At 40.8% G+C, this 19,686-nt stretch overlaps 1 protein-coding gene across 1 annotated transcript; it reads right to left on the reverse strand.

The window, feature by feature from the left end:
• Positions 1-621: 621 nt before the first annotated feature.
• On the reverse strand, positions 622-19,622 carry clic4 (chloride intracellular channel 4). Its single transcript, XM_015970387.3, has 6 exons — positions 19,341-19,622; positions 9,532-9,641; positions 3,181-3,306; positions 2,716-2,822; positions 1,833-2,014; positions 622-1,553 (listed from the first exon to the last, which is right to left on the reverse strand). Exons 1-6 carry the CDS (start codon positions 19,407-19,409, stop codon positions 1,389-1,391), a joined length of 759 nt encoding a protein of 252 aa, XP_015825873.1. The 5' UTR covers positions 19,410-19,622; the 3' UTR covers positions 622-1,388.
• Between the last annotated feature and the right edge of the window lie 64 nt (positions 19,623-19,686).

Below are 19,686 nucleotides of genomic sequence, written 5' to 3' on the forward strand. Positions count from 1 at the left end.
AAAGCAAAGACAACCAGTCAGATAACACAACCAAACCCACCAGTCCAAGTGCTAATAAGAACTTTATTTAAATTCAGTCAATATTATTAAAAAAAAAAAGAAGCCATGAAATACGTTGGATATTTTCTTTGTACAAACACCACCTTAGATGCAATGAAATGATCTTTTAAAAAATTCCTTCCTGCAGAACATCAAAGTAAGGCAAACCGGAAATGTTTTCTTTTTAAACCTAGAATCCGAGCAGGTGAAAAACAGCTCGTTTTTCCCTCCGGAATTCTGATGATATGCAAAAGACTCACACTATGAAATCTGAGTAATGCAAAAATATTTACAATTCTTTTTTTAATTCAGTTTCATTACATAACAAAAGTCTGAAACTCGACTAAAGCACTTCTTTGAGCTACTGTGTGTAAACGCATACAATCGCTACCTCGGATCAGGCTACACGCTGAAAAAAAAAGTGAAATTAGAACAATTAACTTCAAGGCTCCTCACTTCATTTAGTCATAAATATCTTTAGTGTTGCTTTTATGATCCCTTCACTCTGCTGCTGAAGAAATGTGGTTTCTCTCATTTTTCCTTCGACTTCACTAGTTTACATCTACAGTGAGACCAGAGCTATTTTTGGTTAAAGATGTATATTTTACTGCAGTCAGCATGAAAATGAAGATGCTCCATTTCTATTCAAATGGAAAAACCAAAATAAACCTTCGTCTGTTAGCTACATATGGTTGGATCCTTATAGACCTCCTAAGTCCTGAGTTTGTATCCTTCTGCAGCCGGGACGAGAAAAGTCCTTCAGTTCTACTGCGCTGAGCTACTCTTCACCTAAATGAGACACAAGCGGAGAAAATCGGAGCACATAGAAACTGTAATTGGAATTATTCAGACTGATTCTTACGATAAAGCAGGTTGGGATTTCCTTCCGCTCCTACGGAACCGTGTCAAATACTGAAGGCAGAAACACTGAAGCTAGAACACTGTTCGCCTCTCTTCACGAGCCGACACACCAAAAATAAAGATTTTCAGTGTTCTTTTAGATTAAATCAGAACAAAATTACTATTTCTAACTTCAACAGGAAAACAACAGCTTGTGACTTTTCCCCTTCACAATAAAAGTCAACTGGAAGGTCACTTCTCAGGTTGGTTCTCTCTAGGAGCACTGATACACACACCTGGCTGCTGCTTCTTACGCATTCATCCAAAGCGATTAGTGACAAAGGTGGAACAATAGTGGCCTCTGCTGGTTCCACTACATAAAACAGATACCTTCATAAAACCGGAGGAGGAAAAAAAAAGGTGTTTGTTGCAGATGAGGAGAGAAGGAAAAGAAGTCCAGAGTATTTTCTTTCTCATGAATGAGCACTTCAGTCCAGAGGAGGGAGATCTTAATTCACCAGCCTCTTGGCCACGTCTGCATAAGCGATTTCTATCTCTTTGTCGCTGGGGCAGGTGTTGGTGAACTCTTCGCGTGTGTAAGCATTGTTCAGGTACTTCCAGATGGCCGTCATCTCTCTGGGGATGTCGAAGCCTCGATACTTCTTAGTCACAACCTGGTTAAAAGCACAAAGTTAGATACTGAACAAGAAAAAAACACCTTTTTAGCACTTGGAAAACATTTACAGTTATTAATATATATATTTGTTTTTATACAATATTCACTTTAATCATTCAAATATACATCTAGGTAGACATCAATAAGCTGCCCTGAAACCAGACTGAACTGGTTTGCATATTTTGAATTTCAAACAAAAAAGGTTAACCCGTTTATGTCCAACGTTTGGACATAAACGGGTTATTTAAGAGTAAGTTCCTGCTGGAAAGGCGCTTACCTTAACTATGTGCAGTTTGGGCAGCAGGTTACAGTCTGCCAGCGTCATTTCTTCTCCATCCAAGAACCTGCGGTTGGACACCTTGACGTCCTCTATGCTGTTGTGGTCGATCTCATCGGGAAGCGGGGAGCGAAGATACTCATCCAGCTTCTGCAGAGTCTTCAGCAGGCCACGCTCCAGACCTGGAGATTTTCATTATTACAGCTGGTTATGTTGGTCACCACAAGGGGGCAGCATTTAACCAGGTAAGAAACACAGGTCCAACAGGACCATTTCACCTCCTCTTTCACAACCAGCAGCATTGATGATAAGAGTTTTAACACAATGGTCTGCGTTCCTGTGAGGTTATGTACAGGTCCTTATATTTACACAGTAGTTAGTGGGAAGAGATGTCACTGTTAGAAAATATGACATGAATGTAAATTTGTGAAAGTTTCTCAATGATCCAAAAGGTTTGGCTTCGAACTGTTGACACGGTTTTGACTTTCACCCCATGATTCAATATTGTCCCAGGGTGGAGAACACCTTCGACTAAAACATTTGGTATTCCATCATGATTCTTCCAAGGAATGTTTTTCCTAAACAATTATTCCAAAGTAAAATGGACTATATTGTAATCAGTAAAGTCACGGAGGTGGCCTTTAATCTGTAGGATGTGTGCAAATTAAAAAACAGACAGTTTTCAGGAAGGCTTCAGGTGAGGAGGACGGCGCAGAACAAAAGCTCTGTGTTCCCCTTTCTGACTAAACCACCAATCAGGGCAGAGCTACCAGGGTCGCCTAGCAACTGGAGCACTCCCTTCACAGCCCACAGACTTCTGCAGATCAGCTGTAGTCCAGCACACCTAGCCTGTTGGTGCCAAAGACAGAAATAAGTGACGTACCCTCATTTGCGTCCGGCTTGGAGTTCTTGATGTACGCAGAAAACTTGGCGAAGATGTCCATCCCTGTAGTGTTGGACTCGGGGTGTTTTGCACCCAGCTTGACGTACCTGAACAAGACAAATACAGAAATGTAGCTTTACTAGAACCATAACAAATACTGAAATAAAGAATATACTGTTTTAAACCAAACACACAGGCTTTGTGCAGCTTTGGTCCCTGATTTTATAAAAACAATGTAATTCAGCGCATTCACAGACGCTGCCATCAAATAAACAAGCAGCTGAATTCATATTGTGTGATAATGAAAAATTCACTGCTTTTTTATTTCCAATAAGAAAAATAATGAAGACTCAAGAAACATATTTTCTGTGCGATGAAGACGCCCGGTTTTAAGATTTTTGCATTGCTTTGCTTTGGCTGTGTAGGTGCGGCGGCCATCTATACCACGCATCAGAAAGCACTCACTTGGGCGGGCAGAGGACATCCTCGAGAAACTCCTCGATCTTGTTGACGTCGGTTTTTACCTCGCCGTTAAACGTGATGAAGGGAGGGTGTGTGCCAGGGGCCAGGTTCTGAAGGTCCGCGGGCTTCCTGTTAAATAAAGTAAAAAGACATGTTGGAATTATTGAGAAAATCTAAGTGCTTCATGGAATTGTCTACTTCTTTCCTCCAATGGCAGCTGTTATGTCTTAACTGTGTGTGTGTGTGTGTGTGTGTGTGTGTGTGTGTGTGTGTGTGTGTGTGTGTGTGTGTGTGTGTTGCGGCCTTCAGACCAGCACATTCTGTACCAGCTGGCAGGCAGATGCTGCTGCCACACAAGCAAAAATGAGCATGTGTTGAATGAGTGGTGTGAACACAACTGAGTAGGAAAAACACACAAACAGCCTCTTAAAAGAAAAAAATAAAACACACACACACACACACCAGTGAGTCAGCAGCTTGTCCGAGTGAGTCGGCAGCAGTGATACTAAAGTGACGGGCAGCAACGCTCGTTTGGGACCAACATGGCTGAACTTTGAGAATTAAGGCCAAAAAAATAAAAAATAAAGGAAATGACTTCATCTCCTTGGCATGTTAATGGGGCGTGGTGCAGTCCCTGAGAGAGTTCACTGAGGAGTGGGCAAGTAGGCACTTAGACCCAAACCAGTCACACTGAACAACGGACAAAAATACCCAAGAGAAAGGTTTAATAGTTAAAAATGTGCAGTAGGCGATATTTTTCTGCATATCTTTTCACCATATTTGCTTAAAATAATCTTCACATACCGACGGCAGCCAATTAAAAGTTTTGTCACAAAGTAATAATTGTAATCGCCTCTTAAAAGTACAATCCTGGAAAAACTTCAATCATTGTGAGCATCCTGTTTTTAAAGGCCTACTATGCAAATTTCTTAGATGTAATCATCCTGAGCTAGTTTGTGCTAAAAAGAAAAAAAAGGGCATTGTACCTAGGGCTGGGCGATATGGCAAAAATAGAATATCACGATTTTTCCAATATTTTATCACGATTTTTTATCCATGAATAGCATAACTTCAATTGCGTATTAAAGAAGAGAAACATTGAATAAATAAACATTTATTCATATTAGGGATAATCAGCACAGTGCTAACACACTTATATTTTAAACTCACACCAGAGATGATAAAAGCCCTGAGAGAAACAATTACAAAAATCAGTTTCTCTCATTTTTCAAGTAACTTCACATAAATTTAAATCGTAAACATATTTAAAGTGCAAACATGTCAATTGCAAACGTATTGTGCAAACATTAACTTGTTCAAAATACTATGTAGCTCTCAGTTGCTCATGTAGTGGATAGTTAAGCTCAAATACGGCTCTGATGTGCGGCTGGACCAGAGATCGCTTGTGGTAGCAAAAAACTGCGCATTCAGAATATTTTCTGCCACACGTCTCTAAATAAAGTAAAATTTTCCAGTGCAGATTGGAGACAACCCATAGAAGCACTGATTTGATCTCATTTCAGAGAAAAATAGAACAGGTTAGATGCACCTAATAAATAAAATTACTAACAAACTCAGGAATCTTTCTTTGCTTCCCTGTTCTGGTGCTGAGAATATCACTAATGCGGATCAAAGGAGATACACAGATGAATTATTTGGAGATTTATTATTTGGAGACTACATTTACTGCAGCTGGCAGAGATCGTTTCTATTGATACACGGAGTTTACAGAATCATTTTAAATGTTAATAGGGGAAGACTGCAGGAGGGAACGGTAAAATACAGGGGGTCCCCAGCGAAAACAAGAAACTTTACGAGTCTGATGAAACCCGCTGGTTTTCCATCAGGCAGTCACGGGGCAGCTCCAACGACCCAGTGACCGAGCTCAGTCCGGCTCGGCAGAGGGTGAACGAGCCGAGGCGAGGTCGTGCTCTGCTTAAGAAGCGGTGTTATTTTCCTGCTTCAGAAGAAGCGTCCAACGTGTTTTTACGCTTTCTCCGAGACATGTCACGTCGCTAAGTTGTTAGCGTAGCGCGTTAAGGAAACCCTGCGTTCCTCTTCGGAACGAAAACCTCGTTGTCGCTCTCAGCCGCGGCCGAAGCATGTTTGTTCACAAACAGGCGAAAACAAGCGGGGCACTAATATATTACTATGACTCACTCTGATTGGTTAAGGGTCAAACAAAGGCGTGTCATTCGCCTGGGGGTAAGTTCCCTTTTCATTCAGAGGCAGAAATTCAACAGCAGAGCTGTGAATCGTGATAAAAAGGTCTCTCAAAAATGACAGACCGTCAGATGTGTAGATCGTAAAACGGTCTAAAATCGTCATATCGCCCAGCCCTAATTGTACCTTTGTTACTTTTCGGAAATCAGCTTGCTACAACAGCTTTTTCTAAGAACACCCAGTCCACCTTTAATGTTGGTACTCATGTGCTTCCACAGGAACATGATTTACATGCCTAGCTCTTCCTGTCAAATTTGACAGTAAACGCGCCGTAAAGTAAGCACACACCATAATGTGCTGCAGACTTTTATTGTTGACTCAAGATAAAATAAACCAAATAGCACAGAAAACAAACACAGCACATGTCCCTCTAGGAAACTACAGTTAAACTTGGATGAGGTTTAGCTGGAGAAAGACACACTAAAGGGAAACACTGGCTCCTTTAAACGGTCTGCTTCTACACCTTCTTTAACAGGAGGGGGTAAGGGAAATGTATGCAAATATATCTAAATCTTCACACTAGCGGTTAAGAAAATGCACACAGTTCAATAGAACTGTTCACCAACAGAAGAGCTAAAACGTAACTCCTGGTTGTATCTCCATTCCTGCTGATGCTCAGTGACGTTCCTGTTGTTGTAAAGACAAAATAAAGCGTTGGTTACCTTGAAAGACACTTAAAACAGGAGTTTATCTTAAATATGAAAACAAACTAGCCGGTTGTTGCACAGAACTGTGAAAGTGGGTCTTTTGTTTTTGCTTTTGTTCGTTTTCAGATCAGTAAATACATTTTAATGAACGTTTATTAAGACAAAACAACTCTAAACCAACCCGGGCCCGTGCAAGAAAGGCATTACTCTAAATTTGTCTCTTTTTCATTTTTAAACTGTATTTTCTGTCCCGTCGATTTTGATGTTCTTGCTAATGGAAAGCACATTAATTTGTCTCTGCATGAAATGTGATATATAAAAAAAGCTGTCATACGTTGCCTAAATGTAATAACTGACTGTTGAGCCCTGGTAGCAGCGACCACAGTCGGGCACGTGTAAAAACTGGTAATGAGCCTCTAACATCACTCTTGTTTGCAGAATTGTTTTAAGTCAGCCAGTTTGGAAGGTTTCCCAGCATGAACAGCTTGTTTAAAGTCAAAAGTCTGACATTATTCAAGATTCTCTGCAAGAGAGACACAACAGTTCTTAATGAAATAATGATAATTTAAATATTTTAACAGGATAAGACTTTCCAGAAAAAGCTCCACTTTGTCATTGATTTCTACAGAAAAAGTCTCAGGGAAATTAAAGTGATTTTTGGCAAACGTGGGATGGGCCTTTGTCTTCTTTTTGGGCCCAACAATCACTAAGCGAGGCCTGCAGCACTTTCTACATAATTTATTAAAGTGACAGTGTGTAGTTTTTACCACAAATCTCTGGAAATATCCACTGAAATGTTGTAAATGAATTATAAGATGCCCAGTTGTAAAAATATTGGCAGTTTCACAACATATAACCATAAAAATCTGGTCTAAGTTACATAGGAGTGGGTCTAAGTCTGTGGGCGACGCCCTATTGGATGCCATGTTTCCATCTACGGAAGCCCGTGAGGACAAAACACATTTACTGATTTGTAACAAATAACAAACATTGTTGTTTTACACATTTACCTCCACTCATTTCCAGTGATGAAAGTGAATTTGATGCGCTTGTCCCTTTGCTGGAAGTTGCACTCCCAGGGACTTTTGACCCTAATGGCTATCCGTTGGTAAGGTCTTATTTAAACACAAAATAATGCTTGCAATGATTTGGTATGTACTACCCCCATCACCAGGGAAAATACACACTGCCACTTTAAGAATGGGGTATGATGAGAAGCCTTTTAAAGGGTCTTTTTAGCATAAAAGACCACGTTACCCTTTTTTAAAAGTGTTCTCTAATATAAAAGAATGCCTTGTGAGTCAATATCTGCTCTTGTGCCTCAATATCAGGAAGTAGAATTTAGCTAGGGGAGCAGAAAATGGCAGGTTTTGGAGTTTTATTTCCTGATATTCAGACACCTTGCCTCTAGGGATGTAAGAAAACATCGATATGGCAATATATCGATATTTTTCATGCAATATTAGATTGATATTCAAAAGCCTGTATCTAATTTTTGGAAGAATTTACATGCAAACATTTGTGTATTTTCTTTTCTTTGGTGTAATTTGAACACCAACCGCTAGCTGGCAGCAGTGTGCAGTGGGTTCTGTTCCCACCACTGAAATGTAAATCCCTTTATTGTGGTACAGATACCTCATGTTAAACATGTTAAGTATCAGTTTGGACGGTTTACTGACTATTCCTACAATAAATTCAGTCAACAAAATAAACCGCTAATAACGTCTGAATGTATTGCAATATATGGTGATATATTGAATCATCTCCCCTGTATAGTGATATGTATCGTATCGCCAGAATGTCACCAATACACATCCCTACTTGCCTCTGATTGGGTAACAACAACATGGCTCTACCACTAATGCAAACGGTTAGCTTCTACAAGCTGAGACATGTTCTGCTCTCTTCTGGACGTTAACTCAACAACAGCCTTCCCCATCGGGAGCCCAGATGGGCGAGTCCATGAATGCTAACTTTTGACATAATGACGTGCTAATATCACAGGCTTTCTAATTGCCCGTCTGTTTTCCATTGGCGCTAATGCAGGAAACGTGGACTATTTTCATGTTGAGCTTGCATGTGAAAGGGTCACATTTCAAAACGTGAACTTGCTCTTTAAGGAGTAAATCAGGTCTCTACTGATATGATTTCTCAATTTTACAGGTCTGCCAACAAGCAGGGCTGGGTAAAGCTGGTGAATTTTAACTCTGTTTTAATAAATAATGTGGTTAACCACAATTATTTAATGATTTAATGGGGAAAGAGCAACTTTTTGCCCCACAAGATCAGACGGATTTTAAACTAAACTTTGATAAACGTGTAACAACAAAGCAAAAAAACAAGAAATTTTAAAGGAGGTAATTATTATTGTGACTGCACTGCAGAAGAAGCTAACAGACTAAACAGATTCAAAGTTTGCAGTTTAGGTGGAGCAGAATCCACACATGAAAGCAAATATCACCACAGCTGCAAGGAAAAACAAAACAGCAGACGATCACCGAGTTCCAGTGGGTAAAAAAATAGGGATGTGAATCTTAGAGCAAGTCACGATTTGATTCCGATTCTCTGTGTGTCGATTCGATTCAGAATCGATTCTCGATTCTCAATTTAAATCGATTCACAATCAGTATTAACAAAGAGCGTCCGCTCCAGGATGAACTACTACTTTGTTGTACAAGTTAGTTAAAGCTATGGGACATTTTTATTTGACTTTAAACTGGTCATGCTCAAAAAATGCAAATTTACAAGGTTAAATCAAGTGATTCTAAAAAGGCAACATTTATTTTTGCTTACCTTGTAAAATATAACAAATCTGTAGTTACCCAACAGTAGCTTTGAAAGTAATATGGTCAAATACTTTTCAAGTATGTGTAGAAACAAGTTACATGAGTAATCCTGAGTACTCACCAACTTAGAAAATAAATATGAGAATATCTCAAATTAATGAGTATGGAAAAAATGACATTCAAGTGCCCTCTTATCAGCAGATTCAATTATAAATCATCTCAATTTATGGGACCACAAAAGTAAATGGAGTACTGACTCTCCTAACAAAGATAAAAAACAGACAAAAGTGCATCTCGGACCTGTAACATGCTAAACATTTGAGTTCTTGGGATCGATTCTGAACCTTTGTGAATCGATTCTGAATCGTTATAAATAAGAATCCCAATTCAGACTTGAATCCATTTTTTTCAGCACCTCTAGTAAAAAACACATTTCACCACCAACTTCTAGGCAGGAAGTTAGTGGAGTCGAGGACCTTAAAATAGCTTCTACAGAGTCTGTGTGTTTATCCTTTTCTGGTCTGGGAAGGGGTCATGGGAAAACCAAATAAGCAGCAGGGAAGCAGCGAGCGTGTTAAAAGGTGGGGCTGAAATCTTGGTGGAAACGCCCAGGAGAGCTGCAGGACGCCATCAAAAGGAGGGAAACGTACAAGGATGAAAACTACAGCGGATAGTTACTAAAAACAGAGGTCAGGTACCTTTTAAGGTCCACCGTGGTGACGTTGAAGACAACTCCTTTAAGCCACAGAATCATGAACAGCCGTTGAGAAAAGGGGCAGTTCCCAATGCTCTCTCCATCGCTGCCCGCCTTAAACAGAAAGGGAACTGGATTATTGTTTAAATCAGGTTTCAGAACTTGGTGCAAAACAAACGGTGAAAACATGTCAGTTAATCATTGCAAACGCTAATTAAGGGACACAAGTTTCTGTAACTGATAAGGCGACATTTAGACTCGGGCTGAAACCAGAGGAGGTCAAAATCGCCACAGTAAAAAGATCGTATCTCTGCTTCTCAACCTTTACAAGTTTCAGGGCGTTTCACTGCACTTCCCCACAGAGGGTCCGATACAAATAATGACAAAAAAAAGTAGGAGGGAAATTGTGGAGAACCAAGTCTTTTTTCTTAAAGACCTCAGCACATTTCCCCTTCATTAGTCTGCAGAACCACTTTAAAGAGTAACGAGAGCCTTAAAGAGGCTATAGGGCTTGTTTTTCTCCTAAGACTGAACACTCTGAGCTGAGGGAAATAAAGTGATCAAACAAGAAGAATGCTGATTTAACAGGTAGAAGATAAAACAGGGAAAAGGGAGAAAATGTTATACAAAACAAAAAGAAAGCAGTGATTTCCTCTCTCTCTCTCTCTCTCTCACACACACAAAGTAGTAATTACAAACGCTATTTGAGGACACAGCAAACTGTCAGAGATGTCTCCTCCTCTCCCTGCATCCCTGCATCCTCTCCTTTGTTTTTCCAACCCTTTAAATTACACATCAGCTCCCGGCCATGACGGCTTCATCTCGATTCCACATCAGGAGGCAGAATAAGCTTTTCGTTTTCATTACCTTCGTTTCCTAAAGTATCTTAATAAAATCTACAGACAGTTAAGTCCTCTCCAAGGCATGCCTGATTATTTCATATAAACCACTTCGTAAAGCTGAGAGCCACAGCTGTGGGAAAAGATCAGATCAGATGGTGCACTAGCAAAAATGTCACTTCCAATTTATTTCATGCTTAGCGCCCATTTGTTGCGAGTCAGGACGACATGTCTCACCTCTCAGGTAACGCAAAGCGATAAAAGATATCAAATCAGCTTATTTGAAACATTCTAGATAAATGTTTGCGTGCCAACACAGATGTAGGTTTTGATCGTTTCTCAATGGAGGACTTTGTTCCAGAGAGTTCAGTCGGTCCAGCAGCTCCGTGCTCGTGTGGACAAGCTTGCTGCTGTGTGAGACGCTCTGATCCGTCTGCTGACTCCAACTGTCCTGCAACTGTCTTCTCCCCCCTTTTTCTTTTCAACTGAAAATCTAAAACACTTGAATTAAATCACACGGCCTTTGTTCGGTAGATAAAACGTCTCTTTTCTCACTTTTACAGACTCTGCACGAGAATAAAGCCCTGGCCTCGAGGCCATCGCGGTTTGTGGCTGAAACGAGGCTGGACTCGTCCTTACAGGATCACAAAGACATCAATGGGATGATTAAACCACAGTGCAGCACCTACAGCGGACCATTCAAGGTCCGGATCAAGGGTGGAAACGCAACACAGCAACCGTTCCCATGGCAACACACGACATGGAGAGGAGAGCTAGCATGTGGCAAGGAATAACCAGAACTGTAAGAAGCGAGTTCTCATTTTGCTTGTGATAGAAAACATGTAAAACATAATTTGCAAATCAAAAGAGGTAGCAGCTTTTAAATACAGTTGAACTGAGTCGGTGTATCAAATGACCAAGAAAGGCCTGAGAGAGGAACGGCACACTTTTCCTTCTGCCTTCGCCTGTTCTGAGAACGGCGGCGTGGCCGGAGCCTCTTGAGTCTGCAGCAGAGCAGACTGCAGCTCTCTGCCAAAGACAAAGCAGCTGCAGCACAATGAGAGGCTGGGATGTTACAGGAAGCAGGGAAGAAACAGGATTGTGCGTTCTTGTAAAAGGGGAACGGGCGGTAATAATAGATGGTTTAACTGAGAAGTAAAGAAAGGAGGATGGATACGTCGTACAGGAGGTGTGATTTTTTTCTTCCTCCTCTTCCCTCTTTACGACTCTGCCCTTAACCTGGGCCCCTCTGTGGAGTGTGTGTGTGGGGGGTGGGGGTGGGATCTGAGAAAGGAGGGGGAAACTATTCCAGAAATGTCCTGTTACCTCCATTCAAAGAGGATGCCTGCCTTAATTTAAGAGATTAGGCTGCTGGAGCTGCATTTCCGTTTTACATTCAATAAACATCTGGGCTGCATTTCCCAACGTCGTGTAACAAAGGAAGCATTCCTAGAATCAGAATACCAAAAACATGAAAATAAGTGACATAAAAACAGCTGTAAAGGTTTTAGAACAGCCACTCAAACCCGTCCTCCTCAGAAGGCGACCGTTAAACTGACATTTAAGGAAAAGGGCTTCTGGAGAAGCTCATGGAAAAGCACAAAGCACTTCTTGTTTGGCATGTTTTACATTAGCCAGGGCGAAGAAAACACAACCCAATACAAACACATGAACAAGGGGCTACATTATACAGGAGGAAGACCTTCTAGGGCAAAACACCTCCATGTTTAAAATTCTAAATAAAAATACAGACGAGAATTTGTCAGTAGGACCACATGCGCCTGCCTATTTCTGCCCACATTTAAGGACACCATATTTCCATTCATCTAATACACGTTTGTCACAAATAGGCTAAAATAACCGAACCAGAGTCAGCGACTGTTTTGACATCAGTGGAGGCCGTGAGTCATGTTCGAGTCCAGACGTTATCTAGGAGCTTGTATCCTGGACACAGAGACCCAACAACAGGACAACCAGACTCAGAAAAGACGCCACGCCACAGTCTCTCGTCTAACACGATGAGGTCATGCCTCTCATTGCTTCCTCTGTAACCTCTGTAGTCTGATGTAATGGCCATTATCAGCTATAACAATAAACTCAAGCACCGAAACTGGGCCACACACACCCTTAATAACATTTGATTAGAGTAAATATCATCCTAAATTCAGCTCATCCATAAGAGTCTTTTAGCTTCTTTTTCCCGTTTGGACTCATTTGCTTTATTTTAGACCAGCGATGTCACGATATAGGCAATCAGGACAGCGAATCGTGTTCATGCAGGTCACCATGCTCCCAGTCTTTGCTAAGGAACTAATTTTAGTAACATGGTGGCCTGTGTGTGTGTGTGTGTGTGTGTGTGTGTGTGTGTGTGTGTGTGTGTGTGTGTGTGTGTGTGTGTGTGTGTGTGTGTGTGTGTGTGTGTGTGTGTGTGTGTGTGTGTGTGTGTGTGTGTGTGTGTGTGTGTGTGTGTGTGTGTGTGTGTGTGTGTGTGTGTGTGTGTGTCCTTCCCTAACACACACTCTACTTTCTAAAGTAGCTCAGAAAGTTCAAGCCACACTTGACTGAATAAGGAACTAAAGATGTAACAGGAGCCGCTGCAGCTTTCCCACCTCCTGCTCTGACACAGAGCAGAAACATCCTTGAGAGCGGGCAGTCATGGTAACGTTGTGGCAACACCTCACTGTGTTTGCTGGAGTGCCGGCCTGTTTGGGGGTGAAAACGGAACAAATGTGCGTGGTGATGGATCTATTAGAATACAGGATCTGAGGTTTGGTTGTTTTTGACAGATGGTGACCAAAAAAAAAAAAAAAAAGGTCTAGAGGTGTGGCCCGATGACTGAATGACTCAGGTCGGACTGGGTGGGTACTGGGAGTTCTGACCACTGTAAGAAAGATGTGTACAAGTAGTCACAATCTGCTGAAACGTGGAAACACCAACACACACGTGTGTGGCTCTGACTCAAGCAGGCAGTGGAAACCTGACAACTTCCAGTCAGACATGACTACTGTGCTGGATCGAAAACACACGTCTGTGGAAAGTTGGATTCAGCTAGTAAAACAGGAGAAATGAGTATACCAGCATAGATTAGATGGCATAACTAGAGTAACTCTGGATGCAGGATGAAACTACCAAATCAAACAAATATATTCAGATCCCACAAAACCTACTAATGAACAGAGCAAAGAGCTAAACTTAAGAAAAAACTTTTACCATGTGAGAAATGCATGAAATGACCCCAAGAAATGGACAGTAAGCCAGAGGAATGTCCTCAGTGGTAGCGTTCAAATGATCGCAAAAGCTAAAATGATGAAGTCATTTTCAGCTTTGCTAGCTTGATCTTATCTTTCAGACAATGAATCTTTTCCTCGTCATCCAAAAGCTAAACAGACGCTTCTCGTGGTGTCATTTCTAAAAAAAATTAAAGATGGCAGACCAAGGGCAAAACACACTGACAGCATGTGCAACAAAAATACACCATTGTTATTTTCTGCTGTGACTTCCACATAGCCTAGTGAACTAGACCAAATTCTTGCTTTGCAAAGAATGGTCTAGGCATGCTCCATTGGAACCTCAGCAGCTCCTACCAGGACTCTGGCTAGCCAATCACAGCTCTCTAGAGGGGTTTCAAACACATAAAGAGCTGTGATTGGTCCATAATGGTGGGCCAATCATGCTCTATCTGCTCAGTGAACAAATCACAGAGCTTTATCCGCTTTGTGGGCCAATCAGGGCACTCTATATGCCTGGTGGGTGGGATGATGCAACAGAGTGAAACAAGAGTATGTCACATTCATTGTCCAGTGGAATGCGGAGATCATTTGAAAGACAACGGTAGAACCCGCCCCACAACCGAGAGCCGTCAATGGAGCATGGCCAGACTAAATAATACATTTATTTAGTCTGGCTTGCCAGGCTAACTTCCACACCCTTCATTGTGGGAATCTAGTGATATTTTCCTTAGATGTTTCTATAGAACTGCAGTAAAGACACTGACCAGAAGAATCAGGCTAGATTAAAAAGTTTAAATATTAATAGGGCTGTGTACCAAAACGCAACACCAAACAAAAACATTTGCTAGATATTAGTATCAAGGAACAAAATGTATATTTTTGTAAGATACATTTGATACTTTCCCACTGAGCCACACAGCTCCTTATGTTGTTGATCGTTAGTGACAAATACTGCTGTCACACACAAAGCCCAGCCTTTCGTTTACTACAATTCTCTGAGTTCGCTGACCAAAGATTGCTGAAAACATCAGAGGTTTGGCTGAATTTTATTGCATAAACAGCAACAGAGCTAAATGTAACCTCTGGGATCAGATTTGTGTTCCTAAAAATGGAAATTCCAGCTATTTAATGAAGCTCCTCATCGTTTACGGCATCGATTTGTGAGCCAAAGGATAAAAACAAAAAGCTAACCCTCTAATAATCTCATATTTATACTGTGTGTTTACTTGTAATTTGTTTATTTAGGATCTAAATTTTTTATTTTAGGCTTTTATAGTAGTTGTTTCATATTTGTCGCACAAAGAACAGATTTGTACTTTATCTTCATACTGTTAACTTTTGTTTTGCACTGAAGGGTAAATGCCACCGCTTTACTTTTATATAGAAATTAGTGTCTTACTCTTGCTCTAAAAATAAAGACGTAAGTTTGCTTAGTTTAATAAACACACTAAAACATTTACATTACCTTGTGCCTCTTAAAATTAGACAAAATTAAAAGGTAGCAAAAAATATTGTTCATGTACTGAAAACCAGGTCTCATTAAGGTTCTGGTAAACTTTCACAGACGGTGTGCATTAAGCGGAGCAGGACTAGTGTCTTGACTTTTGTGGTGAAAGAAATAAAACTAAATTCATGCTTCTTCCTTTAGTTCATTCTGTGTTGTTTTTCTGATTCCTTTTCCTGATTCTTAAGTGTAAACAGAGCAGTAAAAAGCCCACGGTGACAGGAGAATCATCGGTAACACCTGAGGACTCTGACGAAGGCGACTGAAAGGAACCGAAACTCGGCAAAGGTAGATAAACAGCTACTCTGTGTACGCCTAAGAATCAGAAACAAGAACTAAATGGATGCTCTCCCGCACCAACAATTATCCCCTTTCATAGGCTCAGTATAGGTAGTCTGATCTTCTTTTCACATTTTCATCCGTTTGGCTGAGATTTCTACCGTATCCCCATCAACCCTCTCCAATAGGATCCATTTATTCCTCCTTAATGATTAGGCCACCAGCTTCCTGGACAAGCTATGTAAACAAGACAAGCCCCTCCTCATCATAATGGGCTGTTTGTTTGTACAGTGATCCCTCGCTACTTCGCGGTTCGTTTGTCGCGGATTCACGACTTCGCAGATTTTTTCTTTGGAGCCTTATTCAAGGGAAATTTGCAGATTCGCGGTATTTTTCTATGCGAAATATCAAGAAATTCCTGTTTTTTCCTCATCAATTTCATCATAAAATGCACTTTTTGTAATAAAACTATAAAAAAAAACAAGTAAAAAAATTTTTTCTTGAGTTTTACCCACAAAAAGAGAATGTGATCATACGATAATTCAATATAGTACTGTACTGTAAATATGGTGTCCCTACTTCGCGGATTTTCACCTATCGCGGCCAGGTCTGGAACGCATCTACCGCGATAAACGAGGGATCACTGTAGTTTTTAAAACCGGTACAATGAAAAAGATAAACATCACTGTAACTAAATGAAATGGTGAATAATGGCTGTAGGCTAAAGCTGGTACAAACTTGGTACAAATTTACTTCCGTTACATAAAAATTAAAGAGTTGATGGAAAAAAAATTCCAATGTCAAATTGGTGTAATAACACACTTCCAGTTCGATTAGGCCTCACTCAACCAGACAAAGCAGCAGCGGTGACGAGCCAGGTGCTGCAGAAGCTAATTCACTGAGCATCAATAACAACACAGCAAAAAGCCTTGCACTTTAATAGAGAGACCAATCATTAATCCTTGTCCTCTACCTCATAATGCTGACTCTAGCACAGCTATATAATTAGGAGAATATAAACTGCTCTATTGATTTTTCAATTAAAATGCAGCAGACAGAATACCACCCAGAGAGGGAGGAATGGTTTAAACCAAGTAGATGGAATGGTGTGTAAATAAACAGATTTAAGACTTGTTATTAAAAACAGAACATTCTTTCTAAGAGATTACACCTTTATTGTAGCCTACTGGAGCTAGACGCATAAATATGACATCACAAGACAGGTTTGACCATCTGATGACCATCAAGACAGAACAAACACGTCTTAAAGGAAAATAAAATCAAAAATAAAATACAAGTTCTTGCATTGAAGCAAGACATGACAGGTAAAGCTCAAAGGGCATCTAGGTGTGTACTGAGCATGCTCCATCCTCTTCGAATGCAGAAGTGCTCCATTGTTGACAGCTCCCGTTGGCAGTAGGCTTCCATTTAAATGGTTCCCATGGGGCAGTCTTTAAGGACAAACACAGATGGGTTCTTGTGTCATCCAGACTTAAAAGCACTTCTTTAACATGTTTACTGGCTCTGTTATCATTGCTGGCAGGAGGAGGGAAATCTGGAGGCAGCAGAAGGCTTTGCAACCCGTTGTGTGACCCTGGCACAGTTTTCAGTCTGCATATGAGGGGAGATAAAGCCGGCCTGTTTCTCGACTCATCTGTATTCTGTTGATTACTATTCAATCGGGTCAGATGCTGGTGAGGAATGCCTCTCCAGCATGAATTTCTCAAATAAACTCAGGGAAGTAACGTCATAAACAGTCAACCAATTTGAACATTGACTGATTTTAAAAACAGAAAAAGAGGTTTCTATAAAAAGTAAGGCACAATAACATTCAGGTTAGCTACTTTAGCCTTTTAAATGTGGCAGTGCTAAAGGAACAGCCATGGGTGGGTGCAGTAAAGTCAACTTCCATGAGATCGTCCTCAAAAATGTTATCTAATCTCTAGTTGATGAGGTCAAGGGTCAGTCCTCCCACTTAGAAGTCATAATGCCATACCCATGAGCAGTTGTGAGCTATAAAAGCAAGTGGTGATGAGCAGGGTGTCAGGCGTTCCCATAGTAATGTGACAACTGCTATAAACACCGCAGGCAGAAAGAATGCTAGATCAAAGTTTCTCAAAAATGGGACTGTCAGCTACTTTTAAAGTTTAAATGAGTTTTATGGATGCCAAGCTGTACAGAAAGACTGCAGCAGCTCATTGTCTGCAGAAATAATTAGATTAGTTTCAAATAGTAGCAGAGGTGGCAAAGAGCCTAGTTTGTTATCAGCTGTTTGTAAAGGCTTAGCTCAAAGCATTGTGCCTATGGCAACATGCATGCCTGCCACTGTCTCATGACTGTGTTTAATGCAGCAAAGTGAGAACATCGTCATAATAGATGTGGACACACCAGCACATGACAGAGACATGGAAATAGACATTGCACCTTCCACGTGGAGAAAAGTTTTATAAGAGACCCAAAAAGTTGGCAGCATAGACCAACAACAGAAATCTAGAATAGTGTAACCCAGGGGTGTCAAACTCATTTTAGCTCAGGGGCCACATTGAGGGAAGTCTAGTCCCAAGTGGGCCGGACCGGTAAATAAAAAAAAACTTCAGATTGTTTTCTTTGTTTTAATACAATCAATATAAAACAAGGCTGGAGCCTGAAGACAGTGTAGTACAAGTACAACACCTGAAGTGTACTTGAAAATTTGAAGAAAAAAAAACAATCAATAAAAAATACATTCCTTAGTGATTCAAAGAGTTTACAGATCACATGGCTAGATCAGTTTCATGCAGCACTTAAAGTATATTTGACTCATTTTACTTTACATCTTTTAGCTTTCAACAGCACATCAATATCAGAAATCACATCCTGAGTGGCAGCCAACTTCAGGATGGGATTCAAGTTCTTGTGTGAGCCTTGAGCGCAGCTTTGTTTTATTTATACTCATTACAGAGAAAACTTGCTCACAAAGATACGTTTATTTTCACTCTACATTGTAAAGTATGAAAATAAAGTTTACACAACCATCTCGCGGGCCGCATGTTTGACCCAGAGATGATGCAACCTCTCCTGTAGGAAGTGAAACATGGCTAAAAAATGGCTGGCTGTTCCCCTGTTCTGCCAGAATAATAAAAAAAAAACTCACATGAAGAACTTAAAGATGTTTTCTTTTCCAGGCCTGCAACTTTCCATTGAGGCCGTTACCCTTAAATCATGTTCTGCTCTGCTCCAACCAACAACTTCTCTTTCAATGCAGGACCCCCTGCCCCCATGTTTCAGCTAGTATCCATCCCACTTTTTCTCCCCCACTTCACCAGTTTCCCGCCCTGGACAGAAAAACCCACGCTGCAGTAAGAAAACACCCATTCACAACCATCAGCCTGGCCAGTAGAGATGCATGATGTCTATAAAGACAGAGGACCTTACCTGAGCTAGTATGGCTCATTAACTTCATAGAAAACAGTTGTTTTTGCTCATAAAGGCAACGTTTATTGCATTAATTTGGTTAAATACAACATATTAGATCTTTTTATAGTATTTGTCGAGGGAACGCCCCCCAAAAAGAGCAATTAAATTTTAACAGTGAAAATACGATTTTATTGCGAACTTTGCATTGTCAAATCTGCTCTGACAGATCAGATTTCCTCTGCGGCAGAGAAAAGCTGCACCCACCCTGCTTGTGACACCGCAGACAAGGACACAACTGTGCGTTTAAACCTTAAGAATATGCCTAAAACAACAAAAATGTCCTCTAAAGGTTTTGTCTGGACCGCTATTTCGAACAAAGCACGTCAAGGCTACTAGCATACGTTATTTTGGCTACAAAACAACGGTATGCTTGTATTTGTAGAATGGCTTTGTAGCTTTCTGCTGCATAAAAATACATAAATAACTAAAAAGTTTGCCAATACTTGTGATTTAACATGTTTTTACAAATAAAAACACAACCATGCAAACTGAACAGCAGTCTTACCTTAACAAAAAGCTCGATAACGGGTTCGCCATCCCCCTTTAGTCCGTTCTGTGGTACCGACAGCGACATTTTGGCCACTTGGAAGTTTTTGACTAAAGATTAATTTTCTTCTTACTACCACGCCCGACTTAGACCGTCTATTTTCTGCACCACCTCCTTTTTATTTTAGCTCAGAAACCTCGTGGCTACCCCTTTTTCACTCCGAGGAGGAGGAGACAAAGCGGACAAGGAGGAGGCAGCGGGGTCTTCCAGACAAACGTTGAGCTTTCCCACTGCTAGCTAGGCTACAGAAGCGTTGCTGAGGCGCGCGCGCGCGCTCCTCTTATCTCCTCGTGCTAGGATGACG

Source organism: Nothobranchius furzeri, chromosome 18, assembly GCF_043380555.1.
Source record: "Nothobranchius furzeri strain GRZ-AD chromosome 18, NfurGRZ-RIMD1, whole genome shotgun sequence".
Classification (NCBI taxonomy): Eukaryota; Metazoa; Chordata; class Actinopteri; order Cyprinodontiformes; family Nothobranchiidae; genus Nothobranchius; species Nothobranchius furzeri.